Genomic DNA, 27594 nt, shown 5'->3' with positions numbered 1-27594 from the left:
ATTCGACTGATTGATGAATATCATCTGGATATTGAATGCATTTCATATCGACATTGTACTGAATTTCGTTTTGATGATTGATTTTTATCAAATAATAGTAAGATTTTAAAAGTGAACAAATCCTTTCAACTTGTTTTTCACAAATCACCTCATATCTGACCAAATAATAATCAATTACGTAATTGAAAAAAAATGTTTTTTTTAATTGTAAATTTTTTTTTAATACACACTTTCAAACATACGAATTGTATTGTGTAATTTGTAAATTATATTTGTAATGATACAACAAATAAACGCTGATGTTTTTTATATATAAAAATTTTTCAAAAAAGAATAGATTTCGAAATATTATGATAATGTAATTCGAATTCTGTGTACGGGTAAGAATTTAAAAGGGTTTTTAAAAGTTTCGATAAATTCTAATGGAAATAAACAACAATAATGACTAAATTTTTTTTTGTTTGTTTGCTTTTCAACAATAATAATCATACTAATGTCGATAATTCGGCTTGCTGATATGATGTCGATGATAAATTATTCGTATTGTTTAATTGTCCATTTTCATAAACAAATGAGGATTGTTGTTGTTGTTGAAGATTTTGCTGCTGCTGTTGTGATTGTGGTTGTTGTTGTTGTTGTTGATGATAGAATTGTTGCATCTCTTGACTGGCTTTAGTTTTTTCCCACTATTTGTGAAACACAAAAGAGAAAATGGTGGATTTGAATCTGATTGATTAAAAACAAAACAATAAGACCTACCTGCCAAAGGTAAACATTTTGAACGGATGCAATACCACAGAATATTATACCGATTCCAATTATAATCGAAGTTATTAATGCAGGTATTTCATCAAAATTAACAAATGTATAAAGAATTACACCTATCGACAACAACAACAACAACAAAAAACATGAGAATACAATTTAGATTATAAATTATAAACAATGATTAAAAAGAAACTTACCAGTGAAAAAGATTGGTATCGAAACAAGAAATGCACCAATCGAAATGATTCGTATATGTGATGTTTTCCGAATGAATTCGAATGATCTGTTTTTTTTTTTTTTTGATTAACGAAAAATAAAAATGAGTTTATTGACTTGATTCGGTTATAGACAAAATAAATTTGTTAATTATTATTATCATTATTTTTTTGTTTCAACACAGACATACTGACCTTCGAACTCCAAACGGTGTTTTCAATAATTTAATAATGGATAAAAATTGTATACAACATACGAATAAACAGCAAAGATCTAATGCAATAGTCAATGTACTTAATGATACCGAAATTTGAAATACTTTTACATATTCTTTTGCATTAGCAACAATTTTTTGATTAAATTGTCCATCATTATTATTGATATTGGTTGTATGAAATAATTTCGAATGTTTTGAATGTAATGAATTATTATTATTGTTATTTATTAATTGTTCATTTGGTATCATCATATTGGCAGTGTTGGCAGATAATTGTGAAATTGAATATGATCTTTGAATAAATGATAATGCTAAAAATGCCATCAATAATGATAGTATACACATTAAAGCTAATGATGCCAATAATTCACCAATACCGTTTAAACGATAAAAATTTCCGGTACAAAATATCGATGATGAAGAAAATGATGGTAATAATAATTGATTATGATTTGGATTCGATTTCGTATGGATAAGATGATCATTTACACCGGTTGACATTATCGGTGATGGTTCGTAATATTGATGATGATTATGATGATGATGATGAGGATGATGACTTCCGTTATTATTATTAATCATTTGTTGACTAGCTACTGTTGGTTGATGCTGCTGCTGTTGTTGATGATGAAGTATCGATGATGATGATGATTCCAACATCGATAAACTATTGAGCAATGGTTGCTGTTGTTTATTTTGTTGTGAATGAAGCTGATGTTGTGGTTGTTGTTGATTATGATGTTTTGGATGAGAATGTTGACTATGAGGAAATTGATGTTGTTGATTACCAGCAATCAGGTTATTTGGCGTCATCATTGCTAAAGAAATATTTGTTTGATAATTTTTTCCATGATTTTGTCGTTGTCCAACTGTAGCCGATACCGATGGTAATGATACCGATGGTAATGATACCGATGTTGTGGCTGTCTGATTTGATGTGTTCGAAATCTGCCCCGAAGTCATTTGAACTTGTGATGATGATGATGAAGGCGATATTGATGTTGGTACAACAAGTGTCACCGCTGTTGATTTGTTTGATTGTGGAGATTCATTCAATAATGTTATTTCAGCTTTGTTTGTCAACAATTGTGGCATTTTTGTGATGTTCATTTTTGACTGTAGATCGCTTTGATATTTTCGAAATTTCGTTCCATTCATACTGCTATAGTTGATGCCATTTCGAATTGGCAATGAACTGACCGATAATTTATTAGCCATTAATGTTGAATCTTGTTGTTTTTGTTGTTGTTGTTGCATTGATTGTAAATACGATTCATTCGTAAGATCATCGACACCATCAATCGATTGTTCATTGATATTATATCGAAATTGTTTATTATATTTATCGGAAGTAATAATTTGATGATGATGATGTTGTTGTTGAGGATGACTAGACAAAGATGATAATGAAGATTCATTAAACGGATATTTATTGGTTAAAAATGTTTGATCAATATTAACCATTGTACGATTTCCTTTTGCCATATCTTTTTCTATCTTTTATTTCATTTGTAAAGTGTTGTTTTCTACATATGGATGCAAAAAAAAACAAAAGAAAAATTTGAAATAATTTATAAAAACAATGGAAATCCAATGATGATAATTGAAATGAGATTAGAAAATTATTTGAGAAAATTTTTCAACAAAAAAAACTTATTTGAATTCAGAAAACAAAACAAAAAAATCCAATCAGAATGACAATGATGATGAAACCCAAACCCAAAGACTAAAAATACCATAATCATAAATTAGACAACAAAAAAACTAAACGAAAACAATAAACCAAGATTATTCAGTATGATTACGATGACAGAAACGAATAACCACATGAAAGAAAAAAGAAAAATTGAATGTTTTCCATTCGTGTTTCAAAAATGACATCTGAAGATCTTCTTTTCATTCGTTTTTATTTCTATTCATGCGTCCGTTTGATGGGACATTTTTGTCGTAGTCGGTTGTTTTCAATTCACAAACTGTTATTTTAAGATTTATCATCATCAACAACAACAACAAAATAAATGAAGAAAATTTAATCAGACAAAGAAATTTTAAAAAAACTATTCTCATCATAATCATTGAATTTTATATCTTTCGGTTTATGTGTTGATTATACCTTATTTCAAATTTATTTTGGAATTAAAAATAAACTTTTATTTCGGTTTGATCATTTGAAAGAATTATTGATGATTTTTTCTAGTCAATAATCTGATTAGCATTCAACGGGATAATGTTTTGATTTGCTTCTTGAATTTAACTTTGTTTCGATTTGTTTTTCGATGCATTTCCATTCATAAATATTTCAAAAGTAAAGAATTATATTCACAAATACCGAAGAAAAAAAAACTTTGATCATGAAAATTTTATTAAAATATTCTTGCAAAATTCATTTTCGATTGGAAAAACAACAACAACAGCGAAAAATTCATTGACCAAAACTTGAATGTTGATTTTTCCTTTTTTGCTTTTTGAAGATTTATTAAATAAAAAAAATTAGTAAAAAAAACGAATATAAAATACTTTCGTATTCAACCCGATCAACAGACAAAAATCATTTAAAGGGAATAAATATAGTAAGAGAGATAGAGAGGGGAAAAAATTGAAAAACAACGAAGGTCAATGGCAATTTGGTAACGAAAGGAATGTTTGGTGTGTTTAATTTCCATTTATATGAAAGTTGTTCACACCGCCCGATGATAATAATGATGATAATGATGGTGGCGGTGGTAAAAATGAAAATAAATAAATAAATAAATAAAAAATCAACGTAAAAACAGACCTTGATTGTGATGTTTACCTTAGACAAACTAAATAAACTAGCAACAACATTCTATTTCTATGATGGTTATAAATATTGAATTGAACAAATGACGACTATACAACAACAACTTTAACTAAACGATTTTGGGTGAAAAAATTGATCAAAGAAAAAAGAATTTTTGGGATAAGAATCTCTCTCTTTATGAAAAATTTGATAACAATAAAAATTTAACCGCTTACCTGAAAAATATGATTGAAATCAAATATTGAAAAAGTTAGTATTCACACAAAAACGTATTATTATTTTTTTGAGAAACAACAATCAACAAATTTTCATCAAAAATTTTGATGAATTCAGGTAGTGACGATGATGATGATGATGAAAATTAAAATCAACACATCAACTACTATACATGTACATAATAACTATACAACAACGAAATTCAATGACAATTTTAATAATGATTTATTTTTGACATTGATGGCTGCAAGAAAAAAATTAAAAAAAGATACAATCGAGAATCGAAAAAATGTATTCAAGTAGGTGGATTGTTTCACACACACACACACCATGTGAAATTGATGTTAGTGTTTTGCTTATTGTGGTCGTTGTTATTGATATTTAGATTTGATTCGGTTCATTTTTTTTTGTTTCCTGATGTTGTTGTTGTTGTTGTTAAATATTTCGCAAAACACAATGGCCATTGATGATGATGATTGATCAATGAACAAAACGATCGATAATGATGATAAAATTTATCAATTGAGATCATTGTTTTGATTTTCTTGTTGAATATTTTTGAGAAGAAAAAAAATGAATTTCTTTTTCTTTTACTTTTTTCCATGAAATTGGCGCGTAATTTTTGCAATTTTTCTGTTTCTCGGGATTGTGTACACACAAAATGAAAACTTTGCCGAAACAAGTTGCAATCAGTTTAAAATAAACGAAAACACACAATACACACAGAAACCCGAATAAGGTTACCTGATTTTGTTTTGTTTTCAAATAAAAATTTCATTTTATTTTACCGACTTACCGTTGTATTGTAGTTGTTGTGTATATCAAAAGTGAATGATTTTTTTGAAAATCGGTTATATGTGGTGTGTGCATGTGTATCTTTTCACGTTAATCACACACACACACACACACAAGACAAACACGTTACCATGCCATTTTTTTCAATTCAAAAAACCGTTTCATTTGAAAAATTTTTGTTTCGCGTTCCATACGAATGATTGCAAAAAGGATAAATGTATGAATGAATGAAATGAAATGAAATTGTTTTTTGAAACGAAAATTTTAAGCGATAATAAAAAAAAATTTCTGATGTGAACAGACAACAACAACACATACACAAATAGCAAAAAACCATCACCAATATCAAACCACTAACTAAATAAAATCAAGCACAATGATAATGGTTAAACGGGCAATAATGTTTGATGATAATGATAATGGTTTTCTTGAATCTTGTTTGTTTGAATGTTGTTTTTTTGTTTATATGTTTAAATATTATTGCGCGCCATTAGATTTGATCTTCATCACCATGTTATATAATAAATGTTGTCCGTAATCTGAAAAAAAAGAGACGATGATGTGAATGCATATTTATATGCACAAAATAACAGGATAACATACACACATAGACAGATAGCAGAAGAAGAAAAAAGACCAGAAACACTTTTGCCTAAAAGTTTTTTATTTCAAGTTTTTAATACCGTGGGAGCAGCTGAAATTTGAACATTTTCGAATATCCACTTTATATGATGATGATGATGACTATAGTATCGTATTGATGTCGACCGATCTGACGACGATCAACTAAAAATAAAAATTAAAAAAAAATTGCGCTTTCATCGGCTGTTTTTTGTTAAAAAAAAAGTTTGTTGGATTTTGTTATCCATAATGTGTGTGTGAGAATGAGAGAAACAGTTGGTCTAGCTGGAAACGGAGAAGTACCAGGAGAGAATGAAATAGCGAAAGAGAGGTCTAGCTTGCGCGCGTAAACAACAAAAACACAACGAGAGAAACCAACTTGTCAATAAATGAAAAAAATACGAATGAAAAAAAACGACCGTTTTCCGTTGTCATCGTTAATTTCGATGTTATTTTTTCAGGGGTTTTTTTCTACGAAACAAAAATATAGACACGCCTTCCTGTTGCTGTATGATGATTTTTCGAAATGACATTTTTTAAATGTCAAATATCGAATCGATTCTTCATTGATATTTATCCAAGCACAAAAAACTTTGCCTAACCATTTTTCATGCTTGTGTGTGTGTCTGTGTTTTAGCATCCTCGCCCTGAAAACATTGTTCGGAATGTTGTTTATTAATTTTATCAAATATCAATATTCTGAATGACGGTTACATACACATCAACATCAACATTTATTATTGCAAAATGAAAAAAAAGGAAGGTTTGATTGATAAATTAAACAGGTGAAATTCATTCATAAACAATTCATATTCGTTTTTAGAAAAACTAAATTATTTTGTTTTGTAGCAACATAATTAAATTAGATTACTTTTACAATGGATGTTTGCAATGAACAAAAAGGTGACAATTTTTGTTGTAACTGTGATAAATGAAATAATAGTAACAACAACAACTTGTTGCATAGTGGAAAAAATGATTATGATGGAATCATCAATCAAAATGACTAAAAACTTATTCATAATTTGAATTATTGTTGTTAATTTGAAATTTCAAAAATCTTGGTCGTTTCTTGTTCATTTTCAAAGTAACAATTTGAAATTGTTTCGTTTTTTTTGGGTCAAACAAAATAATTTTTCATTTTGTTTTTGTTTTAATCCGATTATAAACACCATGGACAATTTTTTTTAAATATATAAATATTTAATGACACCCACTACTATCAACACCATTATCATTATCATCTACCATGAACATTATTATTGTATTATTAAAAGAGAAAAATGAAATAATGAAAGATAATTTTTTTTTATTTTGGATTTTTTTTTAAATATCTCTATGATTATCTTTATAATTATCATTATCATTATTCGAGTGTGTGTGTGTGTGTGTGTTATATAATGTCACACAGACACATATGTGACAGCCATGTTAATGATGATGAGTTAATATCAAAAAAAAGAAGAAAAATTTATTTATAGAATCATTTTTTTTAATATCAAGATTCATTTCATTTTATAATAGTGAATGAATGAATGAATAATAGTGGTGTCTGTCTTATTAATTTTATATTTTCAATTAAACAAAAATTATTATTATAATTTTGAATATTTTTGAACGTTGAAACAAAAATCAATTGAAACATTATGCTTTTATTCGGAACGTATTCTTGAGAAATGTCAAAAATTTTGAATCAGGCTCTTTGAATCAGAACCGACATCATCATCATCATTATATAATCTTGTTGTTACTGTCAATCAATTCAAATAATTGAATATAATTGAAGCATATAAACATCCTGCTATCTATGTGTATGTGTTTGTGTGTTGAAAAATGACAACATCCTGTGTCGCCCACATTTTTTTCCACTAATTCAACAACCGAATAGAACAGGATTCTCATTCCACATTGTGACAAGAAGAAAAAATTCAAAAATCTGGATGACAATAAAAAAAGAACTTCCATTCATTCATTCATTCATTCATGTGAATTTTTTATTTTATTTTGAAAATTTCAAGAAAAGTAAAAAGAAAATCCTCCTTGTTATCCATCATCATTATTCATGAATTCTTTCGAAAAATAAAAACAAGGATGATGACGATGGAATTAAGAAGAAAAAGAAACATAAAATAAAACATCTGGAATAGTTCTCGTTAGTCATGATGATCTTAGCAAAGAATCCGGATTCTCTATTTTGTTTTTATTCATTTTGCTCAGATTCTATAAATAATAATGATGATGATGAGAATAATGATGCCGTAAAAAAACGGAAATTTTTTCAAGAAATAAACTTTAGATCCGATTGAAAATGTTTAGGTAAATGATATATTCATGAATGAATTTTAAAGAAAATTTTCAAAAATTAATCAGAACATGTCGAAAAGGCCATGTTCAATTTTCATCCAGGATTTTCATAGATAGTGTCATACAATATAAAACGACAAACAATGAAAAGAAAAAAAAAGAGTAAAATGTTTTTTTTCTATTCACTTTCTCATTACTTGACAAACTGGTAAAGTTAAACAATTGTATGAAAAAAAAACATTGCAAAAGATAATGGTTATGCAATTAAATTCCAGATGATAATTATGACAATAAAGTGAATTGTCATCTTATCATCATCATCATCAGTGTCATTATGACATGAAGTTAAAAATGTCTAGAATTAACACAACTAAATAAATAAACCACACACATATGGTTTGTTGGAAATGGGAAAAAATTTTGTTCCACAAAAGTATTACTGAAGAAAAAAAAAGATGATACTTTTCAAAATGATTTGATACAAACGACTGACCCGATAAAGCCAGAAAAAATTCAAGCCAGGAAATCATATACTTAATTTGGATGAAAGATAAATAAATCTTTCATGTCATCTTTAACATCTTAAGATGTAACAACCAAACATCAAACGACAATCCAACAGACATCTGGATCGAACGGATGTTCTTGCCACATTTTATCAGATACTAGGTCTATGGTTTCAATTTATTGTCGTCTAACTTCAAAAAAAAAAAAAAATATTTGTCTGTCAACAACAACAACAACAACAATGATATTATGAAGTTCAAGTTTGTTTATTTGGTCTATTTCGTATTCGTGTATATCTTCAATTGTTGTTCTTTTGTTAGATCTTTTGGTTGAAACTAAACTAAACTAAAAAAACTTCGCTATTTTGTCAGACATGAAATTAGAGCGGAAAATAACATTATCGATAAGTGTGTTTTTTGTTTGGCACGCGTTTGGCACGTGTGTTCCATGTTTTAAAGAATGAATGAGAGTAAAGAGGAAAAGGTCATCATCATGATCACCATGATGTGGTCTGGTATGATGTTTTTTTCTCTCCTAAAGATCATCATCATCATCATCATCATCATATTCATCAAGCTCGGCATAAATCGCAAAGGACAGCTGCGCTATTGTCAGTTTGGTTTGTTCCATTTGACTTTGCAAGCTGGCTACAGCAACACCAATCATGTCGAACACCAAATGTCACGTTTTTTTCGCTTATTTTCCATATATGATGAAAGAGCCTTATGGCTAGGTAAAAAAACCATACCCAATCTTCAAAACAACATTATTTATTTCGAATGAAGAACTAGGTCTAGGGCAACGGTAATTTTTGGGCAGGTAATATGTCTGTTGCTCGTGTATTCGCGCGAAACAATTGCACACACACACTCACACACAAACTGCACCTTGTGTTCATGTTTTGATGAACTCTTCTAATGATGATGATGATGATGATGACAAACACAAAATGGTTCGCCCTTTTCCGATTCGTATATCATAAATTTATTGAATGAAAATTTAGAGAAAAAAAAATTATTTTATCAACCAACATCGGAAATGATCATAATTGTAATCAAAGAAAAAAAAAGTGGACAGGTATCGATTGAGATGTGAATTTTCGTTTTGTTTTGTTTTGTTTGTTGCTATATTTATCTTTTATTTCATCAAAATCATTCATTCATTTCATTCTAGTATCATTCTACATTTGTAGCATAAATGTTTTGTATTATTCATTTGAAGATGCAAAAAAAAATAGAACATTTTTTTCGAAAAAAAGCAAAGGAAATAGATAACAATGAACCGTTTTTTTATAATTTGGTTGTTTTTCAATGAGAAAAAAAAATGATGATGATGATAACAGGAAATAATATGGAATTTTATTTTCGTTCATTATTCTTCAACAAATATTAATAATCATGACGTTCAACGCCTATTTCCCAGCGAATCAAAAAAAAATTGTATCATTTTTTTTGTTTATAAATATCACACCCTTATATTCAATTTAACATTGAATAATATAAAAACATTCATTGAAATAAATCTGTAAAACATATTTCTTTTTTTTAACGGATGAAAAATCGAAAAAAAAACAGTAAAATAAACATTTCGGATGAGAATTCTTTCGAATGTTACAAACAGGAAAAAAGACGATAAAATTCTCCATTCATATAATCTGTATATTGATTTTTGTTGCAGGGTAAAGAGATCTAATATATTAATTATGTAATTAATTTGTTTTTTTTTAAAAAAAAACTTAAACACTGTAATTTCAAATTAAACAAAACAAAAAAAAATTAATTAATAATAATAATTCATCACAAATTACAAGATAAAAAGAAATTCAACATTTAAAAAAATAATAATAATCAATTAGAGATTTTGATCGAACAATAATAATTTGTTAAATTTTGAAAAAAAACACAAAAAAAAAGATTAAACAATTATGATTAGAATAAATTCATTGAATAAATGTGTGCGAGACAGATTTTTTTTCATGTTTCGAAATGGATGAAACTAGAATGATGATGATTAAAAACATAGTGAAATCTAGTTATGTGAAGAAATATCGAAGATCTTTTCATATAGATATGATGATATAATGAATAGTCAGAATTAATCGTTTCGTGATGGAGTTGTAGAAGTGAATATTGTATTAAAGAAATCTTTTCGATGATGATCATTGATAAAATTTTGTAAATCTTTTGGTATTGTTTCGGAAATCGGAATACCGTGTTTGATGATGGTTTGAGCGCATAAACATTGAAGCGATACATATTGAATTTGACAACGATTTTTCAGTTTCTGTGGTTTATCATCAAGTAAATCCAATGGTGTCAATCCTTTGTCATTACGGAGATCAATATGCGCACCAGCATCTACTAAATATTCAACCATTTCAGGATTCACTTGATCACTGTCCATCAGAAAATGTAATGCTGTATTGCCTCGAATGTCTACAATGTTCAAATTTGTACAAAGGTCAACAATGAATTGGAATACGTTGAAAAAAGAAATTTCATTAGTCGATAATGTTTCATTTTCGGAAGATAATATGCATATGATGTGCAATAATGATTGAGAATTTGCTGATCGAGGATCACATGATAGGAAGCGACGCATTAATTTCTGGAACTCGATCCAAATATCTGGAGACATTTTCGTTTTGAATTGGCACATAAAATCAATTAAATGAATAACGATAAGGAACTGACGATCTAATGGGTTAAGAAATCCGTTGAACATGAAACGTTCATCCTTAACTAAAGCTTTATTGTCGAATATACACTGAATACGACTGTTTCTACCACCGGCAACATTATTTGGTGTTATATTGCACGAAATCAATACTTGGGAGATGGCCATCTCTAACACTTTGAGTATATCACATGCGTTTAAATCAGATTCTTTGTTATTGCAAATCAATGTAAATAATTCAATCAACGATAGGAAACTATTCTGCGTAATATCGTTCAATGGTTTTGAATAATTTTGTTGCTGCTCAAGATTGTACATCCACATTGATAGACAGCGTGAATATTTGCCTGATTCGGCCAACGATTCACCATGAATTCGAATAAAATAATAAGTATCTGGATGATGAATGCTTAGAACACGTTCTCTAATCATCATTGCCTGATACTTCATAAGTTCAGGATCATATAAAAGATTTTCAAGCTCTTCTTGAGTTCGAAATTCGGTGGAATTGTTGTATGCTTTCTTATATGATTCACTATTATTGATTAAACTGTCTAGATATTTTTTGTTACATTTTGTCGTCAATGATGCGGCCTGTTTCCAATATTTTAATGCTTCTCTCATATTATATAGTTTATCGACAAATGTTGCACCCAATAATCGATAAGCATCCGTTTCCTCTTCAATTGTACAATTGAAAACCGATTTAAGATAATTGAAAATTTCAATGTTGCCATTGATACATGCTGTCATTAATGGTGTTAAACCAAAACAATCACGTTTAGGAATGGCACCATTTTTGACCAATAATTTCATTATGTCCATACTATTGGATTCGGCACAATCATGTAGAGCAGTGTTGCCTTCAAAATGTCAATCAAGATAAACAAATTAAAAATTTTGTTATTGATAAATGAATAAAGAAAAAAATCATTTAGTCATCATCAACATACCTTTCATACTTTGTCTATTGATCTGACAACCTTGTTCGATCAAATATGAGGCTATATTATAATGACGTTTAAAACATGATATCATCAAACAAGTGTGGCCAAGTTTATTTGCTATTTCGATATCGGCACCATTCTCCACCAAATACTTGACAATTTCAAAATGTCCATCAAAACATGCAGCTCGTAGTGGAGTGGAATTCGTATAAGTCGTACAATTGACATTAGCACCATGTTCAATTAATAATTTGACACAATCAATATTTCCAGCGGCTGCAGCGCACCATAATGGGGGCGTATCATGTACAGTTTCGCCATCGAATTCAACTTTTCCAACCTAATCACAATTCAAATTTGAATAGCAAAAGTTGATTAAATAAACAATAACAAGAAAAATATCTTACCTGTTCGATGTCAACATCACAATGTTCGATCAAATATTTGATAATATGATAATGGCCATGTCGTGCAGCGATCAACAACAATGTTGTACCTTCAAATTTGCTCGATGTTATTGTTTGAATTTGGATTTTTGTCAAAGGACGAATCAAATCCTGAACAAAAAATAAGCCGAAAAATAATCAAGGTTATGTTATTAATATTCAAAATGAATAAAAAAAACACGGACAATAAACACCTGCGTCAATTGTTTGTGTTTAAATAGCCGGATATTGTATTTTTACTAACCTTGAGCAATGATAAATTCTCCTGGTAAACAGCATTGAAAACATTAAAAATAAGAACTTCCATTCAGGAATTATTGTCGATTTATTTTCTTAGAAAATCCTAGCTATTTTCAACAAAAATCATTCGTCGTAAAGAAGAAAGAAAAAATGAAAAACAAAATCAAAAAATAAATAAAAATGATGTAATAAAGAAAGATGTTTTTTTCAATGATTGAGAAAAAACAAATAAGTTTAAAAAATATGTGAAAAAAAATCATGTGATGTGTTTACTATGTTGTAATAATAATTTCACACAAACAAAGTAAAATTTGACAACAAAAATTCCAATTGTTTAAGACGAAAACAAATTCTCAAATACCAAAAATAAAATTGAAAGAAGAAACTTTATTATTAGCAAAATATATTTTTCACTTGTCATCATTGACGACGATTATTATCAACGACGACGATTACTATAATAAACGATGATGACGTTTCAATTTATAACAATTCAAGAATGTTTATCACACCATACATTGAATGTAAGAGAATATTCTTCTTCTTCAATTATTTCTAACAAAAAAAAAAAAAAAAATTTGTTGCAATGTGTGTTTCACGATAGCAATATGACGATGATCATGAAAAAAATTTTCCTATTTTTTTCAAAATTTTCTTTTCCTCAGAATAACCGAATCCTATGGAATAAATGAATTGAATTATTTTTCTAAAATGTCATATTTTATATTGCTTTTTTTCGAAAAAAATCACTAATTCAACTCACACACACACGCAGAACAATTCAATTAAAAAAATTTATACCAATGAAAATGATGATGATGATGATATTTTTTTTAAAATGATGAATGAAAAATTTCGATAAATTGTTGTGTTGTTTTATTTAGAATGAACAAATATATTTTTTTTTTCAATTGTCACTTTCGTTATGTGTAGATGGTTTGTTGTATTGAGGATATATTTCATCAGTATAATCGTTTACGATTTTGTTGTGTTGTTGCAATGATGACGATTAATAAGTAAAATTTGTGAATGTATGGTATTTAGCGATGATAATCATAATAATAAGAAAAAAAATGATGAGAGAAATTAAGTTGACGTGTTTTTATATATACACACACAGACAGACAGAAAGATTGTACCCTGAAAAAACACACTTGAATGTTTGATTTTCATAAACCGATATAATAATATATATTTGTGAAAGTTAAAAAACAACTTACTTGAACAAAAATTAAACACACAGAAAAGGAGGAAAAAAAAAGTTTTGTTCAATTCAGATCAAATATTGATTGAATTTCATTTTGTAGTTGTTGTCGTCGTTTGTTGTTGTTGTCAATCATTTAATTCGAAATGAGAATTTTTTTTTTTGTTTTTCGAAAACAAAACTTATAAAAAAAATTCCAATCAAAAATTCAAATGGAACAAATATATCGATAACTTTCTCTCTCTCTCTCTCTCACTCTTCTTCTATGTATCACACTTTTGATTAGTTTTAGTTTTTTTTTTCTTGATCGTCTTTTTAAATCATGTTGCAATATCGATATATTTCGATGTGATATGATGATAATGATGATAATAATTATATATAAATGGTGAACTTGAAAAATTTGATGTCGGTGTTTGCAGTGGTGGTTGTGGTGGTGGTGGTGGTCATGGCGTCAAAGATATAACTAAAAAAAATGATAGCGGCTTTGAATGGATCCAACACCAAATGCATACATGCATGTATCTGTTTGTAATATGTTGAATTGGTATGCGTGTATAGCATAATCATGATGATGATGATGCTTGAAGTTATAATATTAAAAAAACAAAATGACGCCGACGTTGAAATGAAAATGTAAAAATTTTTTCATTTACTTTTTTTTCTTTAACAGTTTTTGTTGTTGCAGAAAAACTTGAAAAAAAACACAACCATAGTCAACAATAAGAAGACAGAAAACAGAAATCAAACGATACTATTCGATGAATAAATGAATGATGATTTTTAATGATGATAATAATGGCGTTTAATAAATGTTTGGAGCGAAAGTGTAAAACATACATAAATAACTTTTTATTTCTATGGTATTGAAGGTCGTTAGATGGCGGCCACCGCTATTATTATTATCAATAACATCATTTAATAATTCGGTGCGTGGATCGATCATCGTGCCGAACCATTTCCATATAATAGATAGATACACAATGCATAGGAATATTATGAAATCATCCAAAATCTTTATAGGGGTTTCACACTAGCAGCAATGTGAATGAAATATTTCAAATGCAATATTTCACTACATTTCAGCCTTATGGACTGAAATATTGCATTTGAAATATTTCATTCACATTGCTGCTAGTGTGAAACCCCTATTAAAGAAATGATAATGAAATGAAAATCCTGTTTTTTTTTTTGTTTTTTTTTTGTTTCGTTTTCGTTTTCGAAGGTAGGTAGGAGTATGGAATTATAAGATACCAAGAAAATCTGGTTGCTGTTTGGTTCTTCTTTTAGTTTTGGCAATACTATTTGTCAGAATACACGACTAGCCATCATCATCATCATCATCATCACTAATATCGCTACGACGACTACCATCAAACATTCGTATTGTCAAAGTTATGGAACTCTTGATATGGTTACAATTTGGAAGTAGTATGCTTTGATGATAATAAAAAATGACAACCATTCATACTACACACTAATAGTAGACAATTGTTTGAGCATGTTATAAAATATCTTTGTTGTTTTTTTTCTGTATTCCTATCCATTGGAAATTTTTATCCAATTCTCTAAATTTCATTTCCAAGGTGAAGGTTTTTTCCCAATTCTCTATTCATCTTGTTTTTTTTTAATTTGCCCTGAAATCTGGTTGATGTTTTTCTCTCGTTTTATTATCATATCCATTATTTTGACGCCCACACACACACAAAAAAAAGTATAATAGAAGAATTTCATTTAGTGATGTTTCGGGCCACTAAAAAAAATCTCCAAGTTCATGGAATTGACCTTGATAATAGTATCCACTAGTATTCTATGATTGTATAGAATATTCTTTATTATTGACCTTGTTCGTTTATCAAGGCCATTTTTTCTTGTATGTGTGTGTGTGTGAAGATGGAATTCTTTTACAGCTGTCTGCATTCAATTTTGTACATACTCAATGGTTCCAAGTTCATATAAAAATCTATATACATGTTACACAAAAAGCCTTTCATAAGAAATTCAAAATGGTTGTTTAACAACTATATCAATTCATTTGCTATATATAATTTTTTTTTCAAATATAAAGTTAAAATGGTTTTGAAGATGATGTTGAAATTTCATGGCCGCCTTTCGCTATATATACACGCACACCAAATTCTTCGATAATATTCTTTGTCAAATTTATATATGATGTATTGCAAAGAATCGGATTTGAACTTGAACTAGTTTTACATTACATTCATTCTTTATTTCAATATAATTTCTATCAGCCTTGATTTTTTTTGTTTGTTTGCTGTTCAATAATGTTAATTTTTCTGCTTATTCATGTTCTATCGGCAATCTAATGGCAAGGATTTTGTTTTGATGATGTTGTTGTCATCTTTACAATACTTTAAATCAGGAGATGGTTATTTTTTTGAAAAAAAACGAATGAAAACACAATAAATATGAGAAACCTATATTTTTATTTGTCAAGGTATGTGTCCTAAATAAAAATTATTGATCATTGTCTAATAAAGAACAAAAAACAAAATTTCCATTTTCGTTTCGTTTCGTTTTTTTTGTCACCATAGCGCATCATGAAATGTTTTTTGTAATTAAGAAATTTCCCGGTAATAACTTGGTATAACTTGGAAAAGAAAAAACAATGAAGCGATACAAACTATGTTTATCAACTTCCTGACGGGGCAAAAAAAAAAAATTGAATTGTTTTTTTTTTTTGTTGTTGTTGTTGAAAAAATTTCACATGAATTTCGTTATGATTATGATGATGAAATCATACAACTAAGGAAAACAAATCATACCGAATCTACTATCTTGATCGATGATCAATCGATTGATCGATTGAAACCAGTTATTCGATTACAAGATTTGGATGTTGCATCTTATCACAATTTTTTTTGTTGTTGTTGTTGCTTCGTTCAAATCGTTCGTGCAAATCTAACTGATGATCATCATCACAACAAACAATTTATTGAAATTATAAATTCCCAATAATGATTTATTTTTAATTGTTCATTAAACAAACAATTTGAAACATTGAAATGGATCGAAATGATTTATTGATGAAGGAAAAGAAACAAATACAACAAAAATCTTGGGATTTTTTACAAATTTTTTTTTGATTTTGATGTCAGAAAGTTTTAGAAATTTCAAGAAAAAAAAGAAGTTTTTTTCATGATTAATTTTATGTGACGATTATAATCATAAGACTTTTTCAAAACAAATTCCATAATACAAAGTCTTTTTGGTAATTGATATCATCATAATAATGATAATAATAATTCATTCGATCAATCAAAAATCAAACACGCTCTATGGTGATGATTGGTAAATGATTGGACCGAATATATGTTACATACCATAATATTACGATAACATCGAATATTAGATTGAGAAACGAAACAAATTTGATGGAAAATAAGCCAAAAAAAAAAAATTTTTTCTTCATTATTTTATCATTCGATTGGGAATTTCTTTATTTCATTTTTCATATGGATTAAATTATTATTATTGATCAGCATCATCATTGTGGCGAATGAGCTTAAAATTAGAAATCGAAAACGGAAATTATTTTATCTAAAAATCTAACTTTAAAGAAAAAAATCCCTAAGGAATACACAATGAAACACGATAATAATGGATACATCCATTCAAACAAGTTTTAGGTAGACAAAAAAAAACAACAATAATAATAACAACAGTAAAAATTTAACCACTATCATCATCATCATTATCATTGTAAACAGAACAAATGATTGACTAAATTGAGATTGAAAAAAAAAATCTATAAATGAAAAATCGGGGTAAATGATCGTTATTATTATTGTAAAATTGTTTGTTGTTCGTGATGATGTTGATAATAATGGAAAATATATATCATTTCATCTTGTCTATTTTGTCATCATCATCATCATCATCATGATTATTATTATTATCATTATAAATGAAACGAATAACGGAAATCCTGTAGATGATGATATTATTTATTTGATTTTATTTTGGAAATTTTTATGTTGCAAAAAATGTTGCCTACTGGATTTTTCTTCTGATTGAAGGTGAAAAATAAGAAAAATTCAGTTTTTTTTCAAATGAATTTCGATGATAATTGAAAATTGTTAAAAACAAATAGTAAATGATTGATAACTGTAATTAGCAATAATAATTATATTTGCAATTAATATCTGGTCTTGTTTGACTTTCATTTTGTTAACTATCACTATATGTTTGACATAATAATCATGGTTATTATTGATGGATGGTACCAATCAACATCTCTATTGAATCAAATGATCCAAAATCGAAATATTAGCTTATTTCTGGTCGATTGTTGTTTTTTTTTTTTGTTCGTTTAACACTGCGAGGAAAAAAACAACTTTTGACTCTTTGCTATTGATTTGATTCGTATCCAAAAGAGAAAAAGAAAAATTTTTCTCTTTTTTTCACAAAAACAGAATGATAAAATTGAAATTTCTAAAAAAATTGTTTGTAGACCTGATCCTATGTGTGTGTGTGTGTTTGTGTCCTATCTTTAAATGTAATGACTTCTTCCACTTCATTATCATCATTTATTTGCCATTCCTTTACCCAATATTCCAATTTTCAATTCATTCGGTTTCATTTTAGCTGTTCTCTCTATTTTGATTTCTTCTTGATATGATTGAAAACAGAACATAACAGAAAAAATAAAAAATAAAATTTGAAGAGATTTTCTTTCATTTTATTTTGTCATGTTTACAAACGGAGCTGGAACCTGTTGTTGTTATTGGCATGTATTTTTTTCTATTGCAAACAAGAACAGGATAGGGATTTGAAGAGGATAACCATTGTCAGGATTGTTGTTTTTTTTCTTATTATTTTTAAAAAAATTTCTATTTTTTTTCAAACTGAATGAATGAAAAATGTTTGTATGGTGGATATGTATACAGTTGTCATTCATTCATTGTATAACAAGCGTATGTATCCGATAAAAAAAAAGTATTCTGGTCTAACTTGCTGGGCGCGATATTTTAGTTCTTGTTCTGTTTTTTTTTCTGTTGTTGTGTTCCATTAAAAATAAGCTGTCATTGAGTCTTATTGATACTATTTCATTGGCCGCCATCATTATTAAGAACTGTTACTATAACTAATGTTGTTGTTGTTGAATGCTGTTCTTGTTGGTCATCATCATCATCATCGACAAAAGTCGATGTCCATGCTGATGTTTAATGTTGCTCCACATTATTATTTTGCCACCGTTATATATAACAAAATGATTATATTTTTTTTTCGTACTTAAAAACTAGTAAAACGGCACTCTGTACACACACACACATAAATTGAACATACTCTTTCATTTCCAAAAAAAAAGTTGATCATTACATGAATTTGAAAAAAAGAAGAAAAAGAAAAAAAAGTAAATGAAAGATTCAATCGACAAAACATTAAAACCAAACATCATCATGATTTTGTATCATCATCATCATCATCAATATTATTATCCAAATATTTTATAATCAAAGAATCATCACAATCTGTTGTTATCCATGTTGTGTGCGTTTCTGAACACCGATATAATGTGACAATATTTTAATATTTCGATTTGAATATCGTCATTGAGCAGCTTCATATCAATCGAATTTGATTAATTAATCAAGATTTTTTTTGTTGTTGTTGTTGATAAAATATTGTGATTTAATTGTGAAAAATTTTGTTTCATCATTATCCATATCACTAGCCTAAATCATCTGAATTTTCTTTTTGATTTAGATTGTTTTTTTTTAAATATCACGACAAAGTTTAAATCACCTGTCACATCTATTTGTTTTTGTTGATTTGTCATCTGATTTTATATTATCTGAGTGTGTGTTTTTCTCGAAAAAAACGAATCACTGCCACAAATATCAACAATCATCAATAAATTTGATAATAATTATGGCCATCATCATGGTAATGTAGCATTTTTTTTTTTTGATCATATCCGAAAACAACCAATCGTTCAATCAATCATATTAATGGAGAAAAAAATTCGTTGTTGTTGTCAATATTGATAATGATTAAATAATAACAAAGAAAAAATTGATATCCGAATATAAACACGTGACCTCATTATTATTATCATTACTATCTTGCAGTAATTTTCATTGATTTTTCCCTTTCTCTTCTACTTTTTCGCTGTTGTTCGGATGTTTCTGAATTTAGCATCATTGTATGATGCTGTTATTTTTAAATGGATGAATTGAATCGAATCGAATCGAATCGTGTATGTTTGTTATTGAGACGAACAACAATGATACTGAAATAATATTAAAGGGTCTTCATTATTTCATTATAATTGAAGTTTAGTTTCTAAAGTTTTTTTCTCGTTATTATGGTTTTATTTGATGAAAACAATATATGGAGCAAAAGTATTGAGAATTTCAATCAATTTTCGTGAATTTCTTTCTTGTTTTGCTTTGTTTTGTTTGGCTAATGAAAAAGTTTTCATTTTCAATTTGGAAAAAAAACTGAATCCATAATAATTATTGTTTGAAATTAAAAATATTTATTCAATTTTCTCTCTCCCAATCATGGCCATTTATATTTTAATCCACATTTATATCGTGACATGCTATTTAAATTAATGTCTTCATTTTATTCGATTCGAATGATGAAATTAAAAAAAATGATTGTTTTCAAAAATAGCCATAGTTATTCCTTCGTGGGTAATTTTTTTTCTGTTGTTTTTTATTGTCACATCCAAAACACATTGATATATTCATCTTTTTTTTGGGTCGTCTAGGCAATATGATGATTTTCTTGCCACAAAAATCATTTCAAAATAAGGGTTAACAACAATTATTATCATCATCATAATCAATGAAAAACATTAAAAAAAATCTAAATCAAAACAATAATTTATTTGTCAACATACGCCCATAATTCTATTCAATATATAAATATTATATTTCATGGCCATAATCGAGATCAATGAACAGATTGATCAATAAAATCATGAAAATGATCTGTTTTCATATATCTTGTTTTGATCAAATAGATGTGTGTAGGTGTCTATTTTTAATTGTTGTTACAAATTTGAATAGGTCGTTCATGAATTTTTTTGTTGTTGTTATTGAATAATTATGTTTACGTTTATCATTCATTCGTTGTTTGTTTATTCGATTTTTTCGTTTGTTTGTTTGCCATTTCATGACATACCATATTGGATATAGTGAATGAGAGAAGAGAAAAAAAAATGAGACCATAATTCATTACAAGTTTGACCGACAAAACTAGATTGGTCAAATCAAGTTTAAAGAGTGTAGATAACAGAAAATTTAAGGCAAAATAACGTGGGTGATTTTCATCATCAAAATCATTTTTGATAATGATTATGATGATGATATTCGACTTTGATAATTTTATTAAAACATTCAAGAATTTCAGTATTTAATAAAATTCAAAACTATTAAATTCATTTATCATTTTTTTTTCTTCATATTAATTCCATTGTTTTTGGCTTGTTTTTGTCATTTGAATGAAAAAAATTTCAAATTGTTTACTTTTTTAATGATAATGATGATAATGATAATTATGTTGGAAAGATGTAGTGTGATAAGTTTCGAACAAAACAACAATCATACTGATCAAGTGAATTTAATTGACATTTAATTGAAATACGAATGTCTTGAATGTCTAAACTTCTGGATTAGATCTATAGTTCAGTAATAGGTCGCTTTTTGGAAAAAGAAATTCAATTAAAAAGATTGAGACGAATGAAAAATTCACACATCAAATCATTGCCACCTTCATTATTATGTGAAAATTATTAATTAATTATGAATAAAATAATTATCATTGTACACGAAATCAAAAATCATTTTCCTAATACTAATATATCCTTTTGACATTAGACTTTTGTACAACGATTTCATCTATTCACTATCATATTCCTTTATTTTGGCCTAATTAGTCTTTCACAATCTCGAAGGTTATATCGTAAGTATTATTTATTGTTGTTGTTGTTGTTGTTTTTTTTTTTTGATTTAATGAAAATTTTTATATTGAAAAATTATTCATAGAACCAAGAGTATCCAATCAATTGTTATCATCATCATCAACATTGATGAAAGAAAATGTTCAGTCGTCAAACATACCGAATAAACGTTTGGTTTGTTATTATACAAATTGGTCTCAATATCGACCAAAAGAGGGCAAGTTTGTTCCCGAAGATATAGATCCTTTTCTGTGTACGCATATAATATTCAGTTTTGGTTGGATGAAAGCGAATAAATTAACATCATTCGATTCGACTGATGAAACATTGAATAATAAAAAAGGAACCTATGAACGAGTAGTTGAATTGAAGAAAAAAAATCCCAATCTTAAGGTATTATTGGCCGTTGGTGGTTGGTCATTTGGTACCGAACGATTTCGAACAATGGCATCAACTCGTTATAATCGTCAAGTGTTTATATTCAGTGCATTGGATTATTTGCGACAAAGAAACTTTGATGGCCTTGATATTGATTGGGAATTTCCTAAAGGAAGTGATGATAAACGAAATTTTGTTGATCTTCTTAAAGAATTACGTATTGCATTCGAATCGGAAGCAATTGAAAAAAGTTTACCACGTTTATTATTGACTGTGGCTGTATCGGCTGGAGCTGAAGCAATCAAAAATGGTTATGATGTTCCAGGAGTAGCAAAGTATGTTTTTATTGTTAGAAAAAAGTGATAAATAAATGATGAGACAATAATTTTTGTTTAATTTTCCAAATAAGTAATGTCGATTTTATCAATATTATGTCTTATGATTTCCATGGTAAATGGGAACCTAAAACCGGACATAATGCACCACTTTATGCATTATCAACTGAAAGTGATTGGCGTAAACAGCTAACGATGGTTAGTATCGATTTTCTTTGTAAATTGATTTTGATTATTTAATACTATTTTGTTTGGTTTCTAGGAATATGGTGTAAAAATGTGGGAAAAACTTGGAGCTCCTAAAGATAAGCTCATTGTCGGACTTGCAACATATGGAAGAAGTTTTACATTATCATCAACTGGTAATAATGGCTTCAATGCTCCAAGTTCTGGTGGTGGTAAAGCCGGTGAATATACAAGAGAATCAGGATTTTTAGCATTTTATGAGATTTGTGAAATGCTTAAAAATGGTGCCAAATACATCTGGGATGAAGAACAAAAAGTGCCATACGCTATTCAAGGTGATCAATGGGTTGGTTTTGATGACGAACGATCAATTCGAGAAAAACTTCGATGGGTCATTGATAATGGTTATGGTGGTGCTATGGTTTGGACCGTTGACATGGATGATTTTAAGGGCACTTGTGCTGGAATAAAATATCCATTAATCGGAATCATGGGCGAAGAACTTTTGGGTAGGCCAAAACAAAAATCTAAATTTGATTCGATCATTCAAAAAGCCATGATAGTTGATCCGTCAACCAAAGTATTCGTGCCAAGCACTGATATTAACATGATAATTGATAAGCCAAAAGTTATGCCGACTGCTCCAACCATAAATAAGCCAGTCAAAAATGGAAATGATACAAACGCTCGAGTTGTTTGCTATTTCACCAATTGGTCACATAAAAGACCTGGTCAAGGTCAATTTACACCGGAACATTTAGATCCGTTTCTTTGCACACATGTTATCTATGCATTTGCTAATCTAAATAGTGAATTTAAATTAATTCCCAGTGAGCCTAATGATGAAATAGCCAATGGCCTTTATGAACGAGTTTTATCATTGAAATCAAAAAATCCTAAGCTTAAAATTTTAATTGCCGTTGGTGGATGGATGATGGGTCCCATACCATTTCGAACATTAACAGAAAGTGCTTATCGTCAGACTTTATTCACATTTAATGTAGTCGAATTTCTGCGTAAAAGAGGATTCGATGGACTAGATCTTTGTTGGGAATTTCCTCGTGGAATTGAAGATAAAGAACGTTATACAAAATTATTAAAAGTTTGTTGCTTGGCAATAATATTGGATTTATTCTAATTTATTTTAATTCCTATTCATCAAATTATCAGGAACTTCGTGAAACATTTGACGGTGAAGCTAAAGGTTCGAATAAACAACGTTTATTACTTTCAGCAGCTGTACCAGCCAGTTTTGAAGCTGTAAACAGTGGTTATGATGTTCCCGAAGTAAATAAGTAAGAATTTAAGAATTTAATTTATATTCATATTAAACTTTCATCATAAATATATTTAGATATTTAGATTTTATCAACATTATGACCTATGATTTTCATGGTGATTGGGAGAAAAATGTTGCACATAATTCACCATTATTTCCAATACAAGCTGCATCCGATTATCAACGTAAATTGACAGTGGTAAGTTTTTCTTTTATAATTTTCATCTCCTATGATGATTCAGATAAACCAGGAAACATAAACCGAAACAACAACCGATTTTGGTTGAACTCTCTCTTTCCGTACATCATTATCCAAATCCAATCTGTTTAGTTTTTTTTGTTGTTGTTGAATTGTTTACAACTTTCATTCTCTCAACTTTCGATTAGGTCAGCAATCTGTTTGTCTCGTCGGGTCAAAAAAAAAAAATTTCTTTTCCCGTCGTTTCATTTATTCAACCAATTCGTTTTATTTTCATAATTTTTTTTGAAGAGTTGGTTTATTTTTCACTTTCATTCCAAAACTTCCGTGTTTTTTTTCCGAATCTGTCTAGCTCGGTGGCTGCTATTAGTTGTAACTGTTAACACAACGGTATCAACTCGCGCGACCCTTTCCAATTTTTTCACTTTTAGTTTACACACAATTCAACTCTCTTATATATTCCAAAATACAAACAATGACATAGCACGTGTTGCGCGTGCCGTGTTCATTATTATTTTGGCAGATTTTTTTTCTCTTTACAGACTGGCAGATTTTTCATTCATTAGAACACCAATACTCTCACTTAAAATGTCATTTGACCCATTCAATTTTATGTCCGTTATATTTATTTTTACTCAAAAACATTACAAACATATGGAACTAATAATAATAATAATGCATTTGTATTACCATATAGGATTTTAGCGTCAATGAATGGATCAACAAAGGAGCTTCTAGAGAAAAGATTGTTGTTGGATTACCAACCTATGGTATTGATGATAAAATTTCAATTTCAATTTGATAAAATTTTTACTATAACAATATTGTATATCCAAAAATATGTAGGTCGATCATTTACATTAGCTAGTCCAAATCTGACCGATATTGGTGATCCAGCAATTAAAGGTGGACTTCCGGGAATGTATACAAAAGAATCGGGATTCCTTTCATTTTTTGAGGTATGGTTTTTTTCTTATGATTTTTATTCATTTATAAAATTCACTTATTTATCTTTATAATTATGATGATTACAGATTTGTGATATGCTTAAAATGGGAGCAACATTAGTCTGGGATAATGAACAAATGGTTCCATATGCTTTTCTTGGTGATCAATGGGTTGGTTTTGATGATCCAAGAAGTTTCAAAGTCAAAGTATATAAACATTTTATTTATAGCTTTTTTTTCATTGATAATAATTCTGAATTTTGTTTTCTTCTTAAAATTTATATTCATTTTAGACACAATGGCTTAAACAAGCTGGCCTAAGTGGCATAATGATATGGTCAATTGATATGGATGATTTCAGTGGATCATGTATGGGACAAAAATTTCCACTTATTAATGCTGCCAAAAATGATCTGAAAGGCTATTATGTGGAAAATCTTGATGAAATCACTGCAAATACATTGTCTACTCAATCTGGTATGTAGATTCAAAAAAAAAGTCAAATTAAAAAAAATAGCTTTCTTATTCGTAAATAGCATTTTAATGAATTTTCATCCTCGCAACAAAAACAAAATTCTCAAACAAAAGTTTTAGGATTTAAAATTACAATATGCCATATATTTAATAGTTCAAAACTATCTCTATTCTATTCTTAAATACTAGATAGCATCATTATAATCCTAGATTATTCTTGAAATTCTAAGCTGAAAATCTTTTTTTTCTTTTATAAATTCAATGAATGATTCAACTTTTTCAACAACAACAAAAGAATCAATTTGTCTTTTATCCTAAAGAAAATGATCACCAATGCTTTACAACAACAACTGAATTCAATGATAGAATATTATTATTTATTTATTTTTGAAATGTTTCCCAAATGAAAACAACAATTTCTATTCTTTTTCATACAGTTTAGTTAGAGAAAAAAACAAAATAGAAATGATTTTTATGATCCATAGAATTGAGATTTTATTTCAAATTTCATAAAAATTTTGCCGATGTGGCAAAAATAGCAGCAAAATATCTACAAATAATTCCCAAAATTTTCAATTCATAAATGGAACATTTTCGAAACGAAAGTGTTATGATGGTTCCATTTGCTTTGAAATAATTCATCATTTGTTCACTTTCTTTTCTTGTTGTTGTTGTTGTTGATGTGAAAATGTGCTAAAATTTATTGCCATTTTTTCTTTCTTTTTTTATCCAACAATGATGTTAACTTCAAATTCAATTTATTTGTACAAAATGTGTACATGTGAATGTGGATCTTTTCAATTTTTTAGCGGACAACAACTTTTCAAATTGAATTATTTTTATTTTTGTTCATTTTTTTGCGATCTATCTTTGGGGAATATTCTCAATATATCAATGTTGGTTTATCATCAGGATTTTTTTTTATGGCAATTCATTCGAAACAATTCATATTAATGAATTCCATTTAAAATGTCCATATAGTTTGGTTTTATTTTTGATTAAACTTTATTCAAATAAATTTTCCATTTATTTCCTACTTTTTAATTGTTTATTTTAATCATTTTTTTTCTTTCTTTCTTTCAGAAAATAAAGATGAAGTTAAATGTGATGAAGCTGATGGACATATTAGCTATCATAAAGATAAAAATGATTGTACGATGTATTTTATGTGCGAAGGTACTAGACGTCATCATATGCCTTGTCCACAGAATTTAGTATTTAATATAAAAGAAAATGTTTGTGATTGGCCGGAAAATGTTGAAGAATGTGCAACGGCATTGCTGGGCAATGGCGACAATAATAAATCTACATGATAAATTTGACATCAATGAATTTGAATAATGGCAATTCTTATTTAGTTTTTTTCACCCACATACAAACACACACTCTCTCATCATTTATTATCAATTCAAGATAAAGCCTATTCATCTTTCATCTCATCTCATGTTTCATTATAAATGAATTTTTTTTTATATGAAAACATTTTTTGGCAAATTTCTTAAAATTATTTATAATCTATAAATTAAAATTTAAACAGCTAGTAAATTCATCATCGATATCATCATTGAACTGAGTTTCGTATCAAAACAAAAAACAAAAATGAAAAATTCAATCAATAAAACATATACGAATCTTTATTATATTAAGACGTTTTTTTTTTGTAAATAATCTAGTGAGAATACACACCCACGCATATTTTCTAAATAACTTTTTTTTTAAAAATATCAATGTACCATATGTCAAAGCTTGAAGATAATTATTATTTTTATAATTAAAAATCCTTTTTTTTAACTTTTAAAAACGAATAAATTTTTTCCCCAACAACAACCCGCATATGGATTGCATATGGTTTGAATATGAGGAAAATTTTCTGTTTATATATTTGATGCATATGGATCATCTGCCTGATGAAAAATTTTCA

At 28.1% G+C, this 27594-nt stretch overlaps 3 protein-coding genes and 1 long non-coding RNA gene across 9 annotated transcripts; 2 read left to right on the top strand and 2 right to left on the bottom strand.

Annotated features, from left to right (window-relative positions):
- Positions 1 to 134: 134 nt before the first annotated feature.
- LOC113797419 (uncharacterized) lies at positions 135 to 6035 on the bottom strand. Of its 4 annotated transcripts, none has more exons than XM_075819366.1 (7): positions 5598 to 6035; positions 4996 to 5533; positions 4199 to 4867; positions 1179 to 2727; positions 966 to 1051; positions 760 to 881; positions 135 to 686 (listed from the first exon to the last, which is right to left on the bottom strand). In XM_075819366.1, the coding sequence occupies exons 4-7, from the start codon at positions 2684 to 2686 to the stop codon at positions 486 to 488; spliced, it is 1917 nt and encodes a 638-aa protein (XP_075675481.1). In that variant the 5' UTR covers positions 2687 to 2727; positions 4199 to 4867; positions 4996 to 5533; positions 5598 to 6035; the 3' UTR covers positions 135 to 485. The 4 variants fall into 4 exon arrangements, with proteins under 4 accessions (XP_075675481.1, XP_075675482.1, XP_075675483.1 ...); XM_075819367.1 differs by having other exon boundaries at positions 4199 to 4832; XM_075819368.1 differs by lacking the exon at positions 4199 to 4867.
- Positions 6036 to 9762: 3727 nt separating this feature from the next.
- LOC113798049 (protein fem-1 homolog C) lies at positions 9763 to 14488 on the bottom strand. 2 transcript variants are annotated; one of them, XM_027348531.2, is made up of 5 exons: positions 13956 to 14488; positions 12740 to 12842; positions 12457 to 12606; positions 12056 to 12389; positions 9763 to 11965 (listed from the first exon to the last, which is right to left on the bottom strand). In XM_027348531.2, the coding sequence occupies exons 2-5, from the start codon at positions 12800 to 12802 to the stop codon at positions 10521 to 10523; spliced, it is 1992 nt and encodes a 663-aa protein (XP_027204332.2). In that variant the 5' UTR covers positions 12803 to 12842; positions 13956 to 14488; the 3' UTR covers positions 9763 to 10520. The 2 variants fall into 2 exon arrangements, with proteins under 2 accessions (XP_027204332.2, XP_027204333.2); XM_027348532.2 differs by lacking the exon at positions 13956 to 14488 and adding an exon at positions 13537 to 13805.
- Positions 14442 to 16976, top strand: LOC142646409 (uncharacterized). The gene is made up of 4 exons (XR_012847354.1): positions 14442 to 14575; positions 14628 to 14868; positions 15169 to 16397; positions 16495 to 16976. It is a non-coding gene; the product is annotated as an uncharacterized LOC142646409 (long non-coding RNA).
- A 2591-nt stretch (positions 16977 to 19567) lies between these two features.
- On the top strand, positions 19568 to 27464 carry Cht7 (chitinase 7). 2 transcript variants are annotated; one of them, XM_027348530.2, is made up of 12 exons: positions 19568 to 19849; positions 21793 to 21877; positions 21961 to 22588; positions 22663 to 22786; positions 22851 to 23876; positions 23945 to 24069; positions 24129 to 24252; positions 24950 to 25022; positions 25099 to 25211; positions 25287 to 25406; positions 25493 to 25676; positions 26757 to 27464. In XM_027348530.2, exons 1-12 carry the CDS (start codon positions 19835 to 19837, stop codon positions 26984 to 26986), a joined length of 2847 nt encoding a protein of 948 aa, XP_027204331.1. In that variant the 5' UTR covers positions 19568 to 19834; the 3' UTR covers positions 26987 to 27464. The 2 variants fall into 2 exon arrangements, with proteins under 2 accessions (XP_027204331.1, XP_075681367.1); XM_075825252.1 differs by lacking the exon at positions 19568 to 19849 and adding an exon at positions 20269 to 20307.
- The last annotated feature ends 130 nt before the right edge of the window (positions 27465 to 27594 follow it).

Source organism: Dermatophagoides pteronyssinus, unplaced genomic scaffold (assembly GCF_027571235.1).
Source record: "Dermatophagoides pteronyssinus isolate colony J.1.1.1.1 unplaced genomic scaffold, Derpt_VIB-CSIC_2022.12 sq0003, whole genome shotgun sequence".
Classification (NCBI taxonomy): Eukaryota; Metazoa; Arthropoda; class Arachnida; order Sarcoptiformes; family Pyroglyphidae; genus Dermatophagoides; species Dermatophagoides pteronyssinus.
The sequence above is the reverse complement of the archived record's forward strand: the minus strand, read 5'-3'. Positions and strand labels throughout refer to the sequence as shown.